Here is a 25710-nt window from a genome sequence, read left to right as displayed (position 1 = left end):
ATATGGAGGGGACGGACTGAGAGCGGGGCGCTAAAATCTTTCTTAATAACCAGGAAACGGGATCCACTTACCGCGTTCCCACGTGATGGAAGCGATGGATCCACCGGCGGGGCATCGCACACGCAGCTTCCCTCCCGCCAATAAGGTGACATTGGGCATGTATCGGACGGCGGCCGGACCCGTGACAGTAATCCTGCCTTCGTGGAAGACTTGTCCCACCTCGTTAGACGCCGTGCAGCCGTAGTAGCCTCCGTCCTCAGATCGCAGCGAGGTTATGTTGACGTAGCTGACGACCCGGCTGTCTCGAGTCACGTAATCTCCCACGCGGTAACGCAGAAGATCCGGTAAAGGTAGACCGTCCAACTTCCAAGTTACCTGCGAAGAAAGAGCGGGGAGGGAATAAGCGTAAGAACTAGACTATTAATGACGGGAATTTAATACTCCTAAGATCTAATGTTTTGGAACCGCACTTTGCGAAAGCCCAACAACGTCGCGTTATCTCCCACTTTTAATGGAATTTACAGAATGCTCGCGTTCCCGGTCCATTCCGTTCCTCGCTTCTTCCGCTAATAAACGGAAACTGTATATACAGCGCGCTTAATACCTTCAGGGCGCCGTTTAGGGTGTGACGGTGTTTGTCAATTCTAATAGGATCAAACGTCACCCCAGGTATATGCCTATATTTAGAAGAGGGCGCGCGAAAAGACCCTCCGCAATTTCCCACGCTTTTATCTAACGCTGTACGAATCCCCGGAACATTAACAGCTGGATCAATGACGTAGGAAAACCTATCCACCCAAACGAAGCCTCGAAACTTTACCGTCAAATTATCCTTATTCTCCCCTTTAGTTCATTTAATTACGCCAGCGATAATTAAAACTTATCGTTTACTCCTCTTATCTATACACATTTTTAGCGTATCGCGCTTTTACCAGCATTTAAGTGACGTACTCAAATTTTGTAGAATAATCGATATGAACATTTTAGCATTTTGCATTTCCTAGTCGTCTAGACTGGAATAAACGGCACGAAGAAGAACTAAACTCGCTACTCAACTCCGAGGTCTAAACACGTATTTTATTTAAAAAGGAAGAAATATTATATCCTCTCTAGCAATCAGGGAGATTTCCCAGGTGGTTTTCAAAGCGAAACGGAGAAACAAGAACCCAAAGCCCTATTTCCTGCTTGCAAAATTACCAGAATGGAACGTTTGCACTCGTAAACACACGTCCAGGAGGAGACCTGATGATCCCCGGCGATTGTGGTATCTTCAATTAGTTGAGATTTCATTTTTCATCCCGTAATAAATGTTCTCCGAAGAAAGCGTTTTTAATAAGTTACAAACTCTGAACGTGAAACGGGGAACATTAAAGTTCTTCTTAGAATAAAAATAAAGAAATTGGAAAGTTGAGAGACTTTGAAAGAGAAGACGTTTGCGTACTGAACTGTTGAAGTAGATACCACAACTCTTCTACGAAGGTTAGAACTCATGTATCTTCGTACGTGATTGCGAAGTCTGCCATGGTCAAAGAATCTAAGGGAACTCATTGTTCCAGATTTTTGACTCAGTAGGCGTGGCCTAAATAAAGTTTGCTTCTGTACGTTAGTCGTTTCAAATGAAATCCTGAAGCGCTTAAAGAATTGCGTAAGATTATCACTTCGCTAGGTGGTCTGAAATCGACTATAGCGACAGCAAGTTTGTTCGAAATAAACTAAAAATTGCCCTAATTCCCCGAATCCCTGTTTCAACGCTTGCTACGCGGAAGCATAGCATTTGGTGCATTGCTCTGCTGACTGCCAATTCTGTTAGAATAGTAGCTGCCCTAATGCCAAGCTTAAGCTAGTGCTTCTAGCCACAAACTGTTCAGTTTATTAAGGTCACAATTTTTTTATATCTGAAGATAATCAGTTAGTCAGATCGGGTTGTTCTGTTAAATTTTTCCACCCAGCAGCCTGATCTCAAATTATACATGAGTCATTATACTAACAAGGAGACTACCCGAGGTGTAACACACCGATTTTGTTCAAACTCGGGGGTTTGGTAGACCTTCATGTAACTTGAAAAAACCTTAAGGGAAATATCTCCATAGGCAACCGTTTTGCCATGGCAACCGAAAATGTTTTTGACAACACTAAATGGAAAATTTATCATTGAAAATAACATGGGAATTTGGCCAATTTTAAGGAAACCCCCAGTAAAAATTTTAACCAATTTCGAACTTTTTCACTTTTTTTTTATTTTTATTTTTTATTTTTAGAATTTTCAAAAATTTATTTTTTTACAGGGGGTACCTTTAAAATTAGCCAAATTCCCATGTTATTTTTAATGGGAAATTTTCCATTTAGTGTTGTCAAAAACATTTTCGGTTGCCATGGCAAAACGGTTGCCTATATGGCAGCGGTTCCCAAAAGGTGTTCCGCGGAACCCTGGGGTTCCGTAAAAGGGTCCCAGGGGTTCCGAGAATTCGCAGCGCGGCCATCTTTGTTTGTGTCAAGAGTTTAAAATGAGTAAAAAAAATGAGTTTGGGTTCCGCCAGAATTAGGTGGATAATTTAGGGTTCCATAGCAAAATAAAATTGGGAACCGCTGGCCTATGGAGATATTTCCCTGTACGTTTTTTCAAGTTACATGAAGGTCTACCAAACCCCCGAGTTTGATTAAAATCGGTGTGTTACACCTCGGGTAGTCTCCTTGTAAGTTACCAATCTGAACTGACCTGCTGGAATTCAGTTAGCTAAACAGTTAATTAGATTCTACCTTTGATAAAGATATAAGCTTGTAGAAGTAAATGAAAATAAAGAGTAATTAAAATTTCGAAAGGAATTTAGTCGGGGGATATTTAAAACCGTTAATTCTGAGGGTTCTGAAACTTTCTCACCTTCTTAGGGTTGCTTTTCAATGAATTCAGATTAGTTTTGGGTTCAAATTATCTGGTTTGAATTTTCACTCATATCAAATTAACTGATCTGATTGATCACTATTATTTTTTCGGTTCAAGTAACGTAGCTGTTATTTGAGAAATGATGTAATATGACAAAATGGGATTCTTACGTTTGAAGGGCAATCGGAATTTCACCCAATGTCAGCGCCATCTATTATTATTTTTAATTAATTCGCCTTTTAATAAGTTTTAAAATTTTAAATATTAGTTGCTTATTTCTACACGATTGATTCTAGTACAATCAGATTGAATTTAGAAGTGATAATTAAACATTTAATATAAACTAACAATTATTACAAAAATTAATTTTATTGCTAAAAGTGAGACGAGTTTCGCAACATTCGGGTTTCTTTAGTCCAGGGTTATTATACAAACGGTTGGGAGAGTATTCCCTAAGTTGAAATAGATGAACTTAATTACTAAATATTTTTAATTATCTATTTACATATTTCCCTTTTCAAAAAATCAATTAGATAAAATTTCAAAAATAATTTTTGGAGGGGACGTGTGCCAAAGCTTACAAAATTTTATCTTATAACGGCAATGCAATTGGCAAGTGTTTTGAAAAATGAATTAAAGGTGAAGCCAAAATCACTAACAAGTAAATTGGCGCTTTTTAATTTTCCGCGTACGAAAACCCTTTAACTCTAACCTTTTAATATATTTATAAGCCTTGCTTGTCGTTATCTGCCTTCGCCAGTTTTCCTCAAGGCCTGTTTATTTATGAAACAATTAATGGTTAAATCAACAATATGTAAAATTTACCTTAAAACTGCTATTTTTGATGTAGAACTAATTATACTTTGATCGTGCTTCTCTACCAAACAAAGTGCAGCCGGCGGCTAATATCCTACAAAATCTTTAATAAAACTATTTAACGTGTTTCAAACATTTAACAGCAGATGTAGCACCGAGCGCTGTTATATTTTCGGAACAAGGAGCTGAAGCTCGTAAGGGACACCTATCGAAGCCAAAGTGATCCAATCTGTGTAGAGAAGTGTATGAAAGGCTTAGGTGTTGAATTGTTGAAGCAATGACCTATCCGTAGGGAACTATTGAACTAATACGTTTGTTTACCTTTTGAATATTAATTATCGGCTTCATGCAAAATATAATTAGTATTTAGCACATATTACGTAATAATAAATCAGAATCGTGGGTGTGTTATATAATTTCAGGTTATATCTTAAAGGTATATTTTATTATTTTAAACTGACTTCACTGCTTGCCAATATGTCATTGTAAACCAAACAAAACCAAAGCCAAATTTATATGCAAAAGCTTACCTTAGAATATTAGCTTGACACTTTATGCAGATAATTAAAATGTTTTAAATAAAATTAACAGATATTTCGTATTAAAATTTAGAGACCGTTACTACACGTGTAAATCAACCAAAAGCCCAAAAACAATTTATCTCTAATAGTAACGAAACTGGACCTTAGATGGCGCTCAGGTAGTAGATGGAGAATTTTTAAAAATTAGGTCCTTTTAAAGTTGGCTAATGAACTTTAATTTAAGACCAGCTTAGAGTCGGCCGACTCTAAGAAGTCCTAAATAGGTTGCTACCGATTTTCGTCGCTACAAGTCGGGTTTTGGTTTTGGAGCTAAAACCGACTTTTCGATTAAAACCCGACTCTGAAACGGGTAGCTGTGCTAACGAGGTATACTCGTCACATAAGAGAATAACGGGTATCATATATGTTAGAGGAAGGGTTGATTCGTTAAGATTGATTGAATTTGGGGGATCCAGCCATCACTATATATAAGTATATTGATAAATTTTTAATCATCGCGTCTGCAGTCGACCAGGGTGGGCTCTTGAGTAAACAAGCCTGGAGCAAGGAAAACGGGAAATGAAACGAAGGACGGGGACCCTTCTTCGGTGGGTGAAGGAAAAGGGTGTCGTAGGAATAAAAAAAAACGTAGAGAGAAAGAAGAATTTATGACGGCATATGAACCAAATTGAAACATCCCATCAATCCGCAGTTTCTTTCTTTTTTTCGCCATTTCTCAAACGATAACCGCGCGTCATTCGGAGCGCTAACTTCTCCCGAAGGATTTATCGATTTCCAGAAGGCGGAGGGGGGGGGGGAGGGAGCAGGGAAAATGAGAAGAAAGAAAGAGGAGCGGTCGAGTAAATTTTAGCCCTTTCTTAATGTATATTTCCCATATACGAAATTTCTCATACGTTTAGGTATGGAGGAAATAAGGGACTCGAGCAACTCTCAGACGCGTAAATATAGCCCTTCGACGCGCTTGGGTGCCGTTTCGGAGTCACGGTGGATAGCTTACTACGCCGTTGTCTGCCTAGTTAACATACAGGAGGCAAGACCACGCGGGATGGTAGGGAAAAAATGATGTGGGTAGACAGGGAGAGAGGAGGGAATCTGGTGTTTACTTGGGGAGAGATGAAATATGTCGGCGGCTCGGAAAAGGCAGTGACGCGAAGAGAGCTTCTCATATTTACCTGAGGCAAGGGGCTTCCGGTGGCGGAGCACTTGAGTGAGACTGGACCTCCGGGATGCAAGGTTTGCTCGTCGAAGACGCTGTCCAGAACAGGTGCGGCGTCTATAGCGTGGAGAGAGAACGGAGAAAGAAAATGTCATTTTTTATGAAAAATAGCCGTTCGTATACGTACAAGGTAAAGTACCTACATCGAGCTATAAGAGCGTATCTCGGGTATCCCGCGAGAGGTGAAATTTATTTACGAGCGTCTCGGGGCTACGTATTATTATAATGGCAACGTCCAAATCATAACCCCCTACATATTGATCAAGGCGCCTCACCCACTTTTATAAACTATATCGGATATTGCTTCGGTGAAGATGTATTTACCTTATACCCGTATGAAATTTACACTAGCAAATGAAATATGCGCTTAAATAAACGTATACAAATGCGGTATATAGCGATACCTGAGGGCGAAGGTCAAGCAAGTCGAGATACGTGACTTTGGAAATAAATTGGAAATTAGAATCCTCGAGTGTTTCTACCTTAGACCGATTCCATATTTCATTTGTTATAATTTAAATTTCATTCTTTAGCGTATTTAAATTAAGAAATATTATTATTCTAGATTTAAAACCAGAACTCGTTTTAGACTTGCTTGATTTTTGTTTTCTGGTAGGGTGTTCCGGCTCCGTAAAGTTTCAAAATTTCGTTTATATTCCGCAGAGATATCGTTGGTTTCAATGTTTTCACGAACCAATATGTATTTTTCATCTCCGCGAAACCGTTAAACAAATTATAAACTTATTCCCATTGCAAAAGTAGGCCGACACGATCTTGTAAATAAATATACGGCACTTAATATTAAAATATGGATTTCCAATTTTGGAAATCATCACCTTATATTCAAATACCCCCTCCCCAATTCGCAATTTCCATAAAACCAAATAAATATCCGGTATATATATCTGAAAAACCAATAATGTTTTGGGGAAATTGAACTATAACAGTTCACCGTAAAAAATAATTTATTACCACGCCCGAGTAAAGTATATAAACCGACAAAATTTTAATAAATATGATACCTGAAAACCCACTCTAAAAATGAAAAGATTTCCCAGGCGATACGGCAGAGTTGAGCTTAAGAACTTTTACACAATTTATAGATGTGCCTTTGTACCAGGTGAAGACGCTTTGTTGACAGTTCATATTGAGACGGGTAAGAGGGTAAAGGCTGCTATAACTTCAATTACGAGTGAATCGGAGAGGTTTGACTTTATCTTCAACGTTGGAGATACTTCGAAATTGCGACCAAAAAAAGCTATTTCGCTTTTTATATTAGTTTGTATAGCGAAAAGAAAATTGACTCTTGTTGGGTGTTACTGAAAGTTGGTCTAGCTTATACGGAGCGCTCGAGAGTACTCCAAAAAGGGTGCGAAAGAAGGAGGGGGAACTACTAGCGCGCTGAAGGGAAATAAAATTTTGGGGGAACTCAGTAGAGCGAATTGAGTTTTTGAGGTAAGAGCTCAACGGCTCTATCTTTTATCTCGAATACGCCACACTATCGCGTGTACCATAGCGTTGTTATTGTAAAGCCACCTCGACTTTCTAGTCAGTACGACTTTTGAATAAAACTAGCCTGGAAATCTAGAGCTACTCGAGTAGGAGCGCGCGGGAAAGAGAGGGCCTGAGATTTTAATATCTGTCAGCGGGTTATGACAGTTGGCGGGATCTTTTCTTAGAGCCGCCCGCAGCTGCACTCGCTCGGATTCCGCATTTCTATTCGGACTTTCTAATAACCGAACTTAAGTTGAGGCTTTGTGTTGGCCGGAACTCTCAGCCATAGATACGCGGCGTATATTAAATAGGAATCTAGTGCCATCAGATGGTGCGGATAAGGGTCCGCCTTCGCCTCCAATACACGGTGAGCTTTACGAGTCCTAGACGATTTACGAAGTTTCCCCTTACTAGGCGGATAGCTGACGTTCTGACCCTCAAACCGAAATTTGGCGGGAAGTTAGTTTCGGAAGATATTTCGGAAATAGGAATATACGTCTAACTTCCTCTTTTATGGTGTACGTGCGAAGCCTATCTCCGCGTTATGGAATTCCCCCAATATTATCCGCCCAAATGGTACCGATTTGCTAATATACGGTTCTATATATAAAAGGAGCGCCTTCAATTGGTGAAAATATTCGATAAAGCGGGAATATACCTCGACCTATAAAGATATCGGAGAAGATACCGGATGAATAGCATTAACAATTTCCTTCGCGTTTTAGCTTAGAGATGTTAACTTGTAACAAAGTTGAAAAGATTAATAAGAATATGCTAAATTTCAAAGTGCCGCTCTATGCTAAAATTGTAGTTTAAATTCTCAAATTTACGTCTTAAAATTTTAATATCCGTCAAATAATATCCATTTAACAATAAGGTCGCGATTGTCTACAACGAATTCGAATTTATAGGTGAGTTTATATAACCGCTGTTCGGGAATCAACGCCCAATTGGGTTAGTAGGTTGCTACCATCTAGAAGTTGCCCATTTTGCGGATAAATATATATTTTTTTATTATTAATCATCAAATAGACCATCCTGCAAATGCAATAAAGCGAATACAAAAACTAAGCCCAACTACTACACCTTACGGCTGCCCCGAAAACAACTACCGAAACTTTATCAATTTTAACCAAATCTAATAAAAGATATATACAGAGAGAAACTTTTCTCTAACGTGATAAGGCGCGGTGTTGCGGCCTCGCATTCTTATACTCGATTTCGTAAAAACATCTAACAAACCGAAAGAATGCCTCGAGAATTCTGACTTTGATGTAGATATCCACGAAGCCTTTGCATAATTTGATTACCGAAGAATATGCCAGACATTAGAGAGGTTAAGCTAAGCCCGGTACGCTTTGACAACGCTGTCGAGTAAGATTTGACGAAACGCGTACTAAACGTGGTGGAAGGCTAAGACTTCCCGTTCATAACGTAGAGTGCTTACTTTCTATTACCCAAGAGACAACGCCAATAGGAAAGGGTTTTATAGCAGAAGGAGCGGGGTTCACAACCTCGTCGTAAAAAAACTTTCCTTATTATATTGAGCGAATCGCGTTACCTTTTTAACCAAACGAGGTGGTCCGGCGAGCGCGTGAATAACTTTTATTCCGAGAGAGAAAAATAAAATTCTCAACTAACACGCGTGTATCATCCGTTCCCTTACGCTACAAATTCGTAATAGCTAAGCGTATATTTAAGAGTAAGCAAGGCGCGAAGGATAATTTTCCGAGAAAGGGTATGTTTGGACGTTGCGATCGAGTCGCGCCAGAGAAAAATCTTTGAATAATATATTTTAGTCAGTTAGTCTTTTCGGCGTTCGTGCAGGAAGAGAATCAGAGGGATGAAGAAAACTAATCTATATTCCCGCAAGAGTCAAAGAGATAAAATACGTGATTGCGAGGTCGAGACTGAGGTTTTTTCCCCTTTACTAGATAGTATGTATCGCCTTCTTTAAATACCAAATATAATAATTAATAACGAATGAGAAGGGGCTAAATTTAAAAGTAAGACATTATCGATTTGAATGCCTAAGGTGGTTCCTTAGGTATTAGTATAGATTATGATGATGATTATTATTATTATTAGCTTAATATCGCAAGAACGGAATCATGCGTAAGTGAAGATAAAAAGACGATTTTAAAATAGTAAGATAAGAAGCATAAGTATATTTAATATCCTATATCTGAAGAGTTACAAAATTCAAAATTTCTTACATCTAGTTGAAGGAAGTAGGGAGATTTTGATGAATTCTACGGCAGCCTTCGCTATAATAACAACTAATTAGCGTTAAGAAAAATTTGTGGTCTATGTCTTGTTCAGAAACTATGTTGAAATTTTCTCTGTGTAAAACTACGGTACGTAGATTCCAGATCAAAATAATTTCGAATCGCACAGTAAGCCACTCTCGCTGGCCCAATTTTATTCACAAATGAAAGTAGCTAACTAACGACTTCATAATTCTAAATATTTCGATCCGAAAACGTATATTTCTAAAAAAGGAAATGTCGAATAATTTATTTTATTTCGACTAAACTAGTCGCTAGTCGACTGAGGACTATGGTGGTGCTGATTATTATTATTATTAACTACTGTTCAATCATAATAATAATCATCAGATACACATTCGACCTTTTCCAACCGTATCAACGAAACAAAATAGCCGCCTATCTGTTTTAATACCTCCTCCTAAGGACCAGATGATATAAAACGAAGAGAAAGAGAGGGTAAAAAAATCGAAAGAAGAGATGGTTGAGCGCAGTGTATATAAATGGAGGCTAAAAGATGAGGTTTTGGGGGAAAAGCGTAATTACCTGCGCGATCCGCGCAATGATTTATGCCACGTTTCACTTTTGAGCTCCATGAATATTACATTAGCTCTATCCGCCAAAAATTTACATAATGAACAAACTCCACCGTGTATGTCTCTTTAATGAGACCCCCACCTAGAGGAGGAAAATGAGATCAACCACCTTTCTCCCCATTCACGGCTTAGCCACTAGCCATTCGCGTATTTTATAAACTCACCCGCAGTCCTTTATAAAAGAGAAACCCACCGCGGATCGTCTTTTACAAATGCGAAAACAGACCACTTCAATATTACACTTAACACGTATAGAATCGTCGTACCTATATATGCAAATTGTAATTTGAGGAATCTCCTGAAAATTATATTTTCGGAAAGCTAAAGACTCATTAGGAACTCCCAATGAAAAGTTTAACTCGGCAAACTCTAACGGAAAAGAGCCAAATACCTCTGCGGAAGATTTCAAGCTATAATCTAATTATAAACCTTCCGTGATGAAAAACATTACGACAGTGAAATGGGGCTTTTTTTTAGGATCTAATGATTTGGTCTTTCTTAAGAACGAACGTTACTTGGCAGTTACGTTAAAAGGTTAGATACGGGTCAAGTCTATACTACTTTTCGTAAAGCGTAACGAACGATGGATGAGCCGTTCGGTTAATAACAAACTAACACGAAGGCTAATTTTCTGTAGAACTAAAATGGCAACCTACACGTAACTGGCATAAAAAATATCTACTTAGGAATTCAAAGACAGATGTGCACCAGTCGAACCGAAGTACTCTAGTCTTATAATATCAAATTTATAAAACAATTTCAAGCACGGGGGCAATTTTCCGACGGGTGAGCTAATTTAATAATGCTGGCCCTTGCTTTATTAGAATGGATTGAGAGATAGAGAGGAGAGGAGAAAGCGCGAAGGGGAAGCTATTTAACGGGGGTAGCCCTGTTATATCGTCAAATTATTTTAATCAAAAACTAAAAATGATGAATTAGCCTATTAAGGATATTAATAAAAGAGGGTGTTTTCATTGGAGATACGTTAGTGGTGGGGTTTCCTGATTCCAGCAGAGGGTGCTAAATAAGGGAGGGCTCTTAAAATAATAAACGGATCGTAATTTAATTAAAAGCTCTTAGCGCGTACTAAAAAGGCGGAATACTGATTTATGGACGTGTAAATAAATTTATCGGTAAATTTTAATTATATTGACTTCTATAATTATCCTACTAAATGATAATAATAAATGAAGCCAAAGAAGTGATCCATTAGTAATTCTAGAGGTTTATAAAAAGTCTAACGAGAGAAGTAAACATCTAGGCTATTAAAAGGAAGCGTGTTCCTTTGCAGGGTCGAAGTAGATTGGACGCGAATTTTCCGCTAAAACGTGCCAGTGTACAATGCGTCATGGCTTCAAATTCACCTCAGGATTTAAATGTAGAAGTTACACTACGTACGAATATTTACAATACATATTTGTGTAATTGTTTTATAAGTTCACTACGTGACCAATTTCACTTCGCCCTATTTTGCTTCGGAAAAGTCGTTGAAAAATGAACGAGCTACTTTCATTCATGATTCATGGAGTTAAATACTTCTCTCGGAAACAAATTATATATATTGTTCTATTCTTACCAGAAGTATATAACTATTATCTAGCTATAATTAATAACCTGTCCAAATTATTTTTACAAATTACGTTTTAATCGCACACGTTAAAGCCAAAATTCTAATAATTTAAAAAATTTGACTAATGAAGAATCTGTGAAAATATAATGTTGCTAATTACAATTTATCGCGCGTATAAAACAAAAATCTAATAGCCCTAAAAATTCGTCAAATTAGGCTATAAATGAACAACTTTCGTCCCGATAATTTGCGCCCAAATTACAAATCAGAAAAAATTTACAAAATGCGTCGAATGAATTGAATGCTAATTAAAATTTTATAAACTGAATACGCGCTTAATTTGAGTGCGTTTCGCTAAAGCTCCAGTTCGAAAATAAGCGAGAGCTTTTGCCGAACGCGACTCGAGTTAAGTATATACGAAGTGGATAAAATTGTTGGGGAGCGGCGTTCTCGGTATCGTAGATCACGATTTAATTAATACGGATTCGAGCTCCTAAGTGTAATTAATCAGTATACTTTGAAACCTCGGCGCAGCCCATTACGATGCCCGCGCCCGATAAATCATCCCCGCTTTAAGTTTATTAAAATAATACGAGCATTAAGGAGACGGGCGCATCCTTTAGTCTTGGACGAGAGAAAGGGCTGAACCGAGTGAGGGACTATTTAAAAAATCGATGGCTCACTCTATACGCCCTTTCGAAAACATGATTAATACGAAATTTGGAGCACGCGACCAAACCAACAATTTGTCGATTTTTGTCCATGAATAATTTAAGGGAATAAGAAGCTTAATAATAGATCTCCTTCCCATCCGGAGAACCAGTAATTTTACCCTATCTTATCCGTTCATTTATTCATTTCGACAACTTAAAAATAACCATTTTTCAACGACTATCCGCGATCATTTAGATTTTAGCATACATTTTTCATTATTTTCGTAAGAGTGACCTCGTTACTATCGATGCCAAAGCCAGTGTTATTTTAAACAAAGGCAAACGCAGTTAAGGTCGTTCAATGGGTATCTCTCGGCGAATCTGTAAACTGTGAATAATTTAAAAAGGGACAATTAGCCGATGCAAAGGCAGCTATGATAATCCGTGAGTAAATTCTAAAAACAAAATATCCATCACACGATTCTCTCCCGTATCTTTCAGCCTAAAACTACGCGAAAGACTAAATTTGTAAATGTTATATACAGGGTGTTAAAAAGGTAATGCAAAGATTTTAAGGAGTTGTAGGGGTTGAGTTTAGAAGTATGCCTGTTTTTTCCCTATTTTCCTACGATGAGTTAAAAGAGCGCCAGAAAGCTTCAAAGTGTGGCCTACTAGCCCCTGGAAGTATATTGCAACAAGCGCAAAACCAAGCAGCAGGGACTTTTAAATACTGTTTAAGGTTACTTTTTTTCGCTGGTTACCTCGATTGGTTTACAAAGTCCTGTTTTCATCTATCACACGAACCCAAACATTAATGTTCGCATTTCCCTGCTGCTGGATTTTGTACTTGCGGGAGCCTACTTCCAGGGGCTAGTATGACACACTTTGAAGCTCTCTGGCACTTTTTTAACTCATGGTAGGAAAATGGGAAAAACAGGCATACTTCTCAACTCGCCCCCTACAACTCTTTCAAATTTTTACATAACATTTGAAACACCCTGTATACCTACGCGCTCGCTCAATAGAAATTTATTATAAGGAAAAATAAACTGCCAGTTTTAATATTCATGAAAGATTATATAGAGAAGATGGAGATGAGAAGCAAAGGAAGAGGTAGACTAGTTCATCTGATCCGTAATATAACATATTCCTACGAAGGTATATTTCGTCGTGTCGCGTGCATCCCGGGGGAAATCTCATTTAGTTGCTGGCTAAAACAAAAGTTTTGAAGCATCAACGCCTAGACGCTACACAATTCTGGGGAATTTAAATGAGCGGTTGGTTTGAGAGCCCTTCACCTGAATTCCCGAATTATAGAGTGACTAAAGTTTCAAAGGAGATAATGCGATGCAATTTGGAACGCGCTCCGGGCATAAAAAAATTACAAAGTTATTACCGATGTCTAATTAGCCTATACTTTGAGAGATTATATTTTAATTTCCATATCCACGCTATATTCATTAGCTATAATTTAAATTTATTCGATCCAAATTCCGTCGTGTTGAAATGAAATTTAATCTAGTACAGAGTAGGCTACAATATGTAAAACTTGAAGACCAATCGGGATACAGAGAGGATCAAACATTTTAAATAGCAGTGCGCGTGTCCGGGTTCGTGATCATCAATTATTAACGATGGCCATCTAATTTAGAATCGGTGATTAGAAGGATTTTGACTAAATAATTGATCGGGAAGCGAAAAAGACTTCTTAAAAAGGCGGTCTCGAGACCCTTTCTTTGAAAGGGGAAAAAACCCGTAAAGAAGAAACTTTAGGTCGGTTCGATGGGAATTTTGGAAAAATGCGAGACACCTTGGCCGGAAATTACGTGCCAGCTTGTTACACACAGCCAATTTTAACACGACCTCTCCTCTCCCATTCTCCTAAGATCGTTTTTTCAGGAACTGTTTAATCTCCTGGCTCAATATCTTGTCACGCTCCTGACTATGTTTAATTATTACCGAGATCGAAAGAACTTTCCCCGTACGAGGAAAATCCATGTGATGAAGTACAACGTTTCTAAATATACCGGTATCGGATAAAATATTTTTTAAACCGATGAACCTGATTAAAATATTTGAAAATGGAACGGCAACCTTGAGTTACCGTATTATTGTCACTACCATTGGATCCCTCAGAAGTCAATAAAGCATAGATGAATTTTGATTTTCCATAAACCAATTTTCGAATTTTTGTTTATTTATCATCTAACTTATTTTGTTTGAGCTAGTGAAAGAGCTAGTATTATAAAGTAATACATAGACTTCATTTAAATATCAACAGGTATACTTTGTCTTGGATACCTGAGAGCTTAGCTCAATCTAGAATTTCGAGATATAAATTTGAACATTGACTGAACCATTTTCCTTGATGAAATATAAGTGTTAAACTACTACCTAGGTGTGTAGAACTTAAGCATTACCGAAACTCCACAAAAGTAATTTGAATAGTTTTCTGATCAATGAAGCCTTGAGTTCAATTACAAGCGTGAAAAACTTAAACTGCTTCAAGATAATATTGAAACACAAACCTTTGGGTAGGCGTAAAAACGCATCTATAATTGGATTACGCATTTAAATTCTTCGAAATTCAACAACCTAAATTAGGTTTTTGTTAAACTGTAGTGGTACTACAAAGATAATTTTATTTTTGACCAAGAAATATTAATTTGAATAGCTGTTTAATTAAAGAGATTTCGCGGAACATCCTTGATCAAAAGCAGTTCAAATTAAATAAATTTCCCTTAATTGCCAATAAATAAAAGTTTTTTCTTTAATATCTCCACGAAGTTTAGTTATATTTTAAACCAAGAAATAATGTAATACTCAAGCTATTAAAGTTCACGGCACGCAATATGTCAAAAATATGGGAAAATAAAAAGGCAACCGTATAACGTAAACCTTCCGCGCTAGCTAGACTCGACACTAACTCGAGAAAAAATGCAATTGATAACCTATGTCGAGAACAGCCTGTACCCGGTATGAACCTATTAGGTTTTTAACAGATGGAGCAGTCATAGTTTTATAGCTTTAGATGGGCCGTCAAAAAACCACCGGCTTCGGAAAAAAGTTGGCATAGGGGTTTTTTTTTACCGAATTTCGATCCGAGATAAGGATGGAGAAAAGATCTGAGAATAAAAAATCAGAGACGAAGGTTTTCCTGGCGGCCAGCTTTCTCCTTTGTTTTAACGAGACCAGACCTTATGAATAAAGATGGAAGGCGCGGGCTTCTCTTCGCGAAGAGGTTTTAAATTAAATCATTACAGCCCTTGTTTGCTTTTCCGTCCCTCTGTTAACATTTAGAAGGAGAATTGTGAAAATCGATAACCCCAACTATATGGGTCACGATGTTTTAAACTTTTTTAAAGTATTAATCAAGCTCCCTTCTTTAAAGTTAATAAGATTGATTTATATGCAAATCCAAATAAGGTACTTTGTTTTTATATTATACTATAATGTTATTGCCCCCAATATATTACGTATCGCGTTGTTCACGTTTTCTGATTATAGAGTGAAGTAAATATTTATAAAGTTCTAAATATTTGGCGCTATACGTCTCCACAAATATTATCTTTATACATGTATTAAGGAACTATGAATAGCATATGAAGAATGAGATGGTAATATAATGTATATAGCATATATCTGAGGACAAAACTATGGAATAACCTCAATTCAGCATAGAGTATACAAAGTTCCTTTAGAAATAATAAAGGGAATAGCTAATCACACTGTTAATAAAGGCGTTTTCAAATCCTGACAAACCTTTCACAGTCAAATTTAACAACACCCCCTTTCTGATTCGAAAGACTTGGTACCGCCAATGGATCCTAAAATATATCTTTGTACGTTTGAGGATTTATCTAAAGTGTTCCACAAATTATCAGTGATAAATACTGATAGCGATTTATACGGTCAGTTTCTAGAAAATGTACTGAGAAATGTACCTATTTTTAGTGATTAGAGAGTTTAGATATGTTTAGTATACATTCCATAATTCGATTTCAATACCATTAAATTGAGTAAAGTTTCAAATTTTGTAACTTTAAATCCAATACATTAAGGAAATATGTTTTCTTAACAATACGACGTAATAAAGCATAATATAGGAAGGTAAAAACTATGAAAAATTGTGAGCATCCATAATTAATTTTTTGATAAATTGTTTGAAATCAGTCACATTAGAGATACATAATTAAAATTTTAAAATTTCACTAAATTTTCAATTTTAAAAATCTAGTTAACTCTACAATTGGAAAAAAATTCCAATTCTAATTAAAAATTGGCTCAAAACATTTCGAACGTATAACGAAGTATAACACACACACTAAAACAAAATAATTATTAGGTTTTTAATTAGGGCTTAGGTAAGTGAAAATTATACTTTTATAACCTTTCAAACATTCAAATCCATCGAGATAATCACCTTAGCATAATTTGCGTTCCCTCCACTAGCAATTTATACTGATTCCGAGGACAAGGTTTCTTATTCTTTCATAAAAGATCTTTAGCTAAAGCGACACCTTAAAGTAAGATAAGTTGGAAAGGGTGCGAGACGTCGTTCTTTCATTTTTGCTTGTCGCTCTCTCGCTCTCTAGAGGACTTTATGACCTAATATGCAAATTTCATGTTTGGCTGATTTTTAATTAGGAGCGTATACAAGAGGCGGATATCACGTCGTTTTTAAATTTAACGGGTAATTTAACGTGGCTAAGATGAACAAACATTTTTTTGGTAGAACCAAGAATATATTTATTTATATTTTGGGAGAAGGCTAAGACGGGATTGACTATGTTGCTGAATTTCTGAACTGCTGAATTTAGAAGGAAACCTTCTATAAATCCTATTATCTGAACTTTTTGACTATTTTTCTGAATGCTGAATTTCTGAACCCGAAATTTCAGCAACGCATTTATAGCCGTCAGAACGGTTCTGACGGCTATAAATGCGTTATTGAAATGTTGAGTTCAGAAATTCAGCATTAAGCCAAATAGTCAAAAAGTTCAGAAAGAACCGAAAAGAAACCGTTCAAGAACCGTACAGAAGCTGAAATGAAGCGATTTGAATTTTCGAATACAGAAATTCAGCATTCAGTAAAATAGTCAAAAATTTCAAATAATAGGATTTATAGAAAGTTTCCTTCTAAATTCAGTAGTTCAGACAGTTCAGAAATTCAGCAGTATAGTTAATCCCGGCTAAGACGGTTTCCAGCGTTTCTCCCAATCCCCGAAACGGGCTGCCACTATGTTCTTCAACTTAAAAGAAAAACAAAGCGATCCAGTATCTCATGGAGTTCCTAATTGACGTGTTTCCTTCCCCCTTTTGTAAACTAAGCCGTGGTGGCCGCGGTCCGTCTCATCGTAGTCATTAAACCAGAATGTAGTCTTTGATTTCATAATTCCATGAAGATATCCTCCACTTACTTACGTACATATTTACCACGAGGAGGGGAAAAGTTTACACGATGGAGGGGCGTGGTATTTTTCTGTGAATCATGACGTCATGCTGCCAAAATATTAACTGTCAACCTCGATACAATCTTGGTAAAATCGAGGTCATCCAATGTGGGGGGGTGGACTTGAATGTCTAGAGACTATAAATATACGCAAAACGGTCTTCGTATGTCGTGCATTAAATAAAAATACATAAATTCTGAATACGAGCTAATTCCAGAAACTTTTCCGCTGTATAATGTCGCTCATCCAAGGCATAACGGGCTTCCAACTGTGAACCATTCGCTATCTTTTGTAAATGTTTTCTGAAACTCGAAAACATACTGGAATAAACTCAGGCGGGAGAGAATCGAATGCAATAAGATTTCTTGGAACATTATACGCGAGTTGATATCGAGAAAGTCTACGGCTTCTGTAAAGCGCGGGAGGGGGATCAAAAGGGGGAAGGATAAATTATAGAGCTCTCAAAAACAGAGGCCAGCCTTAAATCACCCGAGAGAATTGGCTAACGGCTCTTCGGGTTCTATTTGCCGATCTAGACGGAATCTAGACGAGCAGAACCATCTGCATTGGCGCGTCTAATCGGATATTGTGTATGAAGAAATAAGGGTGCTAGGTTGCCAAAATAGTTGGGCTGGAAGAACAAAAATAGGCCTAACTACTAGATTGCAACGCGTTATATTTTCTAAAAGAATCCTCACATATGCGTGCCCTATTTTACTCCATCCAAAGGAGGAGAAAATATCATTTCCACTCCTTCGCGTCATAGAAAAAGATCCTAAAAATATGCGGGGATAGAGACGAAAATGAGGCCACTAATATCTAAATAACACGAAAAGAGGTGAAAAAACCTTATTATGAAATGGGAGAAAATTGTCGGCTGTTTACGAGTATCTTTTTTCTACTTTTGCGATCAAAAGCTATAGCCTTACCCAGAATGGCTCGTTGGCTGGTTCTTTTTTGAATTCCGCTATTTCTAGCTTTCGTTAATGATATGTATTCATCTCGTAGTTAGAATGTACTTTTTCCAGACAGCGGGATTCATCTTTAAGTTAAGATCAAAATAGAACTATAACGTGTAACATTTTAGCTGTAGACAATACGGCGTTATCATTAGTGAATAATACTAATATAATGCATATTTAAGTAATTATCTTTATAAATACCTCCATATTTCCGCCGAGTTTTGAAATATTAACTAAATTATTTTTCTTTACGAATGCGTGAATTAAAAATTAAAATTTTTAATGATTAGGAGACAAATACATTAAGTGAAGAATACTAACAAACCATATATTTTAATTATTTTAAAATATAATAATGATCAGCCAGGCCAATACCCAAGGTACAACCATAGGCACAAGTCAGCAAGCGACTTTTAATGTCATTATTCCAGGTCACCGGGTTATATATTGCGTAAGAGAATGGAGACCAACCCTTCATGCATTCATTAAATAAAATTTTCAGTACCGGCAAAAAAGCATACATTTTCAAAACTGCGTATGATCAGAGAACTATCTATATTAAGTGTAGGATACTCCTTTTATTTAAATTTTATTTCCTTACAATTATTCGGTTCACGTACTAATATTTTCAATATTTTTTTAAACTAAGCTGGTTATGATAGATGTGCCACCTATATTTAGTAAGAAAATGCACTTAATAAAATTTAAATTTACCTTATATGATATAAAAACATCAGTACTTTAACGTGTTTTCCAATATTAATCATCTATTTCCTGTTTTTACTACTTTATATTTCAAATATAGGTGGTATACCACGACTAACCAATTTGGGCACATTCATCATTGTCTTTCTGTTTAGTTACCTCACGTCTTGAAGGATTTTTGAAAATAACTTTTCCAATACGTGCAATTTTTTTTTAACTTTGTGAGACAGACAATACCTACAGTATACCTTAAAAATGTTTTTCCTTCAATGCAACAGCACCTTGGGAATTAAAACTGAAACGGCAAATTTCCGAATTTATCTAGTGCTTTGATCTCAAAAGTTGAATTGGCCTCGAAGCAAATTGTTACAAGTTTCATAACTTTCGTTGCAACACAAAACCCCCAATTTTTTTTTTAATTTAACCGTGTTTCGCAATTACTATTACATTATCGGCGCCTACAAACCCTTCTTATATTTGATAATATTAAATCGAAAAATAACATAATATAGTAACCAGTTAAAAGTTCGATTCTCCGATATTTGTTAATATACACATAAATCTAGTTACTTTTGCTGGTTATAAATTATTTCCTTAAAATACTTTGTATCTTACTGATACCAAACGAACCTCAAGCAGGTTAATAAATAACACGTGAAACCTCGTAGAAAGCTACGGTCTTGACTTGGAGAGTTCTTGGTTAGTGGGTAAACTACGTGCCCCCACATACCACCAGCCTTTCTTATTTCTTATTCCTTTTCTTAGTATAGTAATAAAAAGTTTTAGAATAAGCCTTTCCTAGTAACTCGCGCTAAAAGCAACAAGGGAAGAAATATACAATCTCTCTTTCTTTTCAAAGAAAAAAGCCGCTTTAACGCCAAGAAGAAGCCTCTTTAAGCCCGGCTCGTTCAAAGAAATTCCGAGACACATTTATTCCTTTGAAAAGGGTTTTGTTTTCATGCCGAAGCGAAGAGCGCTGGATGCCCGGATTGACGAGTTAAGGATTTAAAACGAACGGCTACGAGCGCGAGCGTCGTCTTCACGCCGTGGAGAACAATGATCCTTTGGAAGAAAAAAGCCGAGCCGGGTTTGTCGCGGTATAGCGTCCTAAAGACGGCTGGAGGACGGAAAGATGAAAGTTAAAAGGATTTTTAGCGCTTAGCCCCTTCATTACGGGGCTTCATAAACATCGCTTTTCCTTCACCCCTTTCACGCGGCTAAAAGACACGTTCTCTATATTGGCGTAGTTGAATTTTTAAAGCGCCAGGAAATTATTATTCATCAATGAAGGGTTTAAGGTCAGTCGCAGCGGCCTCGCTTTTCATCAAAAATTTAATAAAAGACCTCGAAAGATTTTAGCTCATTCTATATAGACTCGTTAAGGCCTAGGGATATTGTTATTCAAATTATCATTTTATCCAAGTTCTTTGTAGAGGATCGTAGTTTCAAAGATTTATATACTTAGTCACATATTCAATATAGCGAGTACTTTACATCGAGGTCTTATAACTTCTTTTACAATTCATTAAGACCCGATTGTATATTTAAAATTGAAAAAAAATACCAAATTTAATATTTTATATATATATATATATATATATATATATATATATATATATATATATATATATATATATATATATATATATATATATATATATATATATTATATTCATCCAGGCTCTGAACAATGTTAATAACCATGAAGTCAGATAACTTTATTTCAGAAACCCGTTACTATAACTAATGTTAATGAAGATTCTGAAAAATTAAATTAAATTATATTATATTATATTATATTATATTATTTTATGTTTAAAAAATTTACTTTAAAATACGAGAAATCGTTAAAACCAAATATGTATAAGTTCTATGGAAAACTGGCTAAGCCTATTACATACAACTAACAAGGAGACGACCCGAGGTGTTACACACCGATTTCGTTCAAACTCGGGGATTGGTAGACCTTCATGTAACTTGAAAAATCCTAAAGGGAATTTATTCAATGGGCAACGGTTTTGCCATGGCAACGAAAAATGTTTTTGACAACATGAAATAGAAATTTTCCTATTGAAAATAACATGGGATTTTGACCGTTTCCAAGGGTCCCTCTCCCCCTGTAAAGAATTTAAAAAAAAATTAAAAAAAAATTAAAATACCAAAATTATAAAAAAATTTATAAAAATTGATCACATTTTGATGAATTTGAACCAAATGGGTGAAAATGAACCGATATCGCTTAAATTGGAAAAAATGTGAGAAAAAAAATGCAAACATTGAAAAAAATATTGATCAAAAACAGTAGTTTTGATCAAAAATCATAGGAATTGACGGAAATTTATAAGTTGTGTAAAATTGGATTAATGCATAGATAAATTGCGTTTTTTCTGAAAAACAAAGTATTTATTTTGGTCAATTTGATCAAACTTGACCAAAATTGGAAAATAATAGATCTATATTAGCCCAATTTTAAAGTTTTGTAAAAATTATATACAAATAAACTAAGTTCTCAAAGTTGTTTAAATTTTTGTTTTTCAAAATTGAAAAATGTTAATAACCCTGAAAAAAATTATCAAAATCAATAGTTTCGATCCAAAACGATCAAAATTGATAGGAATTGATGGAAATTTATTTATATAGATAAATTGCTTTTGTTTAATTATTTTCCTAATTTCGAAAATAATAGATCAAAATTAGCAAAATCTTTAAATTTTGTAAAAAAAAAGTATAAAAAATTAAAAAAATCAGTAGTTTCGATCAAAAACCGCATTATTTTCCAATCTATATCCGTAGTAGTTTGAGTTCTAAAAGTTCTAAAATATTATTTACTTGATAAATAATAAATAAAAAAATAAATGAAAACCATAAAAAATTATTTCTATCAAATAAAGTTGGGTAAAAACCTTTTAAAAATTAAATATTTGGATTAAATTGGGTAAACCTTTGAAAATAAGTAATTTGTAATAAAATTGGGTGAAATTCATTAACAATTATTTATATCAAATCGAATTGGATTAAATTCATTAAATTGGGTGAAATAAAGAAATTACGCTAAAATAGACCAAAATTGGGAGAAAAAATTAAAAAAATATTAAAATTGGGCCAAATGAAGAGATTTCGCTAAAAATGAGCCTAGTTGGGTAAAATAAAGAATAGTCGCCAAATGACAGCGATTTTGACAATTTTGGGCTTTTATAGGTAATTTTGCATGCCTACAATTAAATACGGATGAAAGCGAACAAATTTGGGTAAAACCAATAAATATTAGCTACTTCAAGTAAAATTGGGAAAAATTATTAATTATTTCAAATAAAATTGGGTAAACGCGTAAATATTTCAATTATACTTGAGTAAACCATCGAATAAGTTACTTTTAATGAAATTCACAATTGTTACTAAAAATCATGTTGGTTGGTAGAAAACGGAAATGACGAACTCATTTCTTTCCTAGGAAATAAATATGATTATGACGAAGACTCGTGCGATCGAGTCCAAACGTGCGTAGCGCGCAAATTAAATATTAAAAACTGTGCAATAGTTAGAGCTCTGCGTAACAGATAAATTAACTGACAAAATTTCGATTTATCGTAAATATTTTGGTTAACTGTTTATTTATGGATATTATCCATGGATAAACCACGATTTAGCATGCATTTTTTTGGATAATTGTAGGTTATGGATAAAAATAAAATAAGCGGTTAATTTTTATCCAAACGCCGAACTCTAGCAATAGTGGATTTTATTTTAAAACTTCTGTATAAGTTCTACAAAACGATAATAACCGTGAAGTCAAATGGCTTTATTTAACGAAACGCGAATTATTTCGTATTGACCTAAAAGGAGTCGAACACGAAATAACTTCATTAAGAATTTCGCTTTAAGGAATAGATGACCCTCTTGGACAAAATCAATACGGCTATTAGTTAGACGAAAAATTGGTTCCGAGATTCCTTATAGGCCCCAATTTATTTTGGTAAGGAGGGCTTAGCGAGGAGTTATTGGGATCGGAGACAAAGTTTACGGAGAGAGGGTATATGTCTGAGAAAGAGGACACCTGCCATCGAACCTCCGGCATAATACGTCGCACCCAAAACAAAGATGTCTAGTTATTAAAGGGAGTGGTGATGGAGGCGCTATAGCCGCCGAAGATACTCAGCCTCCCGCCCCTCTTCGCCCACCCGCATTTACGCGATACCCGGCCCTAGTTGCAGCCCGAGACTTAAGATAACGATCATTGTTTTGACGATGATAGCCTTAGTCAGGTACTACTCGAGAAACCCGCGGTATTAAGCGGGGTGCTCCGAGATCCTGGCGGTGCCGATGGTATTCGTGGGACCAAAAAGGGCGTTTTGATGGAGATTGGCCGCTGCCAAATCCTATTAAATCGTCTTTAATAAAGACCCAAATAATTTATCGCGTGTCTACTTTACCAGTCCACATACAAAAAAGAAATGCACGTACCGAAGGTTATTGGCCTTATCGTACAAACATTGGCTAAGGGTGTGGACTAAGGGCTGTGAAATCGTATTACAAGGGCCATATTCTATCTGTCATGCAGCGCCGAGATTGGTGTTATCGTAAATCTCGATACGAGCTAGAAAACGACTCGTCTCTATAGTGTTTATTGGTCTAAAGTAAATTAGTTTTATTTTTCTACAAATTGAAGCGAATAGAAACTAGATCTAGAAATTGTTTGCGAGACGCTTTACGACTTGTATTTAACGTAACGATTGGTAGCAACTCTAAAAATCGTCTAGAATAAAAACATTCTTAGTTAAGCCTGGTGTGCGTAAATGGGGAAATGGTTGATCCACTTCAAATATGGAACATACTTCTTTTAAAAATAAGTCCCCTTTCAATTTCATATTTCAGCAATTTTATGTCAAAATGAATACGTAAATAAAGAAACATGGTTTCCTCGTAAAAAAATTTTTCCAGGAATTGTTCCAAAAAAGGCTCGATTTCATTGTTTATATTTTCGGTCGTGTCAAGCTATATTATCCGAGTTTTAAATTGACATAATTTCTATGTTTTACTTTCCATGTCTAACTTACTTCCATTCTAACTCGATTAAGACTGAGAATTAAACAGAAGGTCTAGCCTAGAATAATATTTACGTACGACATAGCCAAGAGCTTTTTAATTACTATAAACAACGGGTAACTATGGACACACCCGTATAAATTTAATTTGTGTAAATAATAAACACATGACATAACATGTTAAAAACACGATAATTAACCGCGATGAAAGCGATTCCAGACCAGATGGCAGACAGTCAAAAAGTTAATTAAAACGGAAGTAATTAAAGCCAGATCCTCTAGCACCATTCATTTTCATTTGGCGCGTAGGACGAAAATCCCAGTCATATCTTAGAAAGTTCTTTGAAGGGAAAAATTTTGTTCACTCCGGCACACATATCTCAAAGTGAGATACATAGTGACTACCAACCGCGAAATTACTGGTACGATTATAATAATCTTTCGAAATAAAAATTGGGAAAGGGAAAGTATATAGAAGAGCTTAGAATTTTATCCAACGTACATCCCAGAATTTGCTAAAGTTTCAAGCGCTTCTAGGGTTTGCTATGTAAGGTTCGTCTACACCGATAAACAGGCGTTTTCCGCCATAAATGAATAAAGGCGAATTAATCAAGTCTTTACCCCTGGCACCAGCAAAAACAAAAGAAAGTGAAGTCCAAGTAATGACGGAGAGGGAGGGGTGCGTCTCCGAAGATGGGGAGCAACGCGGGGAACGCAACGGGGGGGGGGTAGCGAAAGAGAAGAAGGGTCAGGGCGAGTGTGTGAGTAATGAGGGAATCAACTTTTAAGAGCTTAGGGTTCCGAAGCTTAGCTCTACGCCCGACTGCTCATGCAAACAGACCACAAATCTTAGTCACGACAAGGCAGAGTTTCCTCTTATTCTCTCTCTCTCTCTCTCGACCTTCCGCTCTCTCCCATTTCCTTTCCTTTCGACTTCTCCCCGACGCACGTTCACGCGCCGGGCGCGCTCACACGCTACGAGACCAGAGCCCGGTGATAAATAGCATTAATAACCTTTGGCGAGTCGAACTAGAGAAATATCTTCTTACCTCCGAGGAGCAGGGAAGCGGTTCCTTGGGCCGAATCGAATCCGTTGGAAACGAAGCACTGGTAGATGCCCTTATCCTCCCGGCGGACGTTGCTAATGGACAGCAGCCTGGACAAAGCGGCGATCCGGACTCTGCCGCCACCGTTGGTCTCCAGAGGGAGCAGGTTCTTTACCCAGGTGACACTCGGCTCGGGACGACCCGATACTGAGCAATTAAATGTCACAGATTGGCCGAGCTGGGCACGATGTTCCGATGGGGATACAGTTGCCCGTAGAGCGACTAAATAAAGAAAGAACCAGACAAAGTTTTTATTTCTTCTTAGACTTCTCCCGTTGTTGTTGTTATATTACTATCTACGTTTTGTTGGGGAAAAAACGACGACTTTTTAGTTATTTGTTGCCTCTGAGATAAGGGAGATTGATCTTTTATTGGTTTACCGATTTAGAGGTATTTATAGGCTTAAT

General features: G+C 36.4%; 1 protein-coding gene across 3 annotated transcripts in view; it reads right to left on the bottom strand.

The window, feature by feature from the left end:
- Positions 1–25710, bottom strand: part of LOC149936086 (cell adhesion molecule Dscam1-like) — a 176078-nt gene that overhangs the window by 91127 nt on the left and 59241 nt on the right. For all 3 annotated transcript variants that reach the window (XM_090154039.1, XM_090154037.1, XM_090154038.1), the window contains exons 6-8: positions 25247–25525; positions 5412–5512; positions 72–375 (exon numbers count right to left, since the gene is read on the bottom strand). In XM_090154039.1, the coding sequence (XP_090010165.1) occupies positions 72–375; positions 5412–5512; positions 25247–25525 (684 nt within the window). The remainder of the gene's footprint in view (positions 1–71; positions 376–5411; positions 5513–25246; positions 25526–25710) is intronic.

This window comes from Leiobunum rupestre, chromosome 7 (genome assembly GCF_980474605.1).
Source record: "Leiobunum rupestre chromosome 7, qqLeiRupe1.1.hap1, whole genome shotgun sequence".
In the NCBI taxonomy this organism is placed as follows: domain Eukaryota; kingdom Metazoa; phylum Arthropoda; class Arachnida; order Opiliones; family Sclerosomatidae; genus Leiobunum; species Leiobunum rupestre.
The sequence above is the reverse complement of the archived record's forward strand: the minus strand, read 5'-3'. Positions and strand labels throughout refer to the sequence as shown.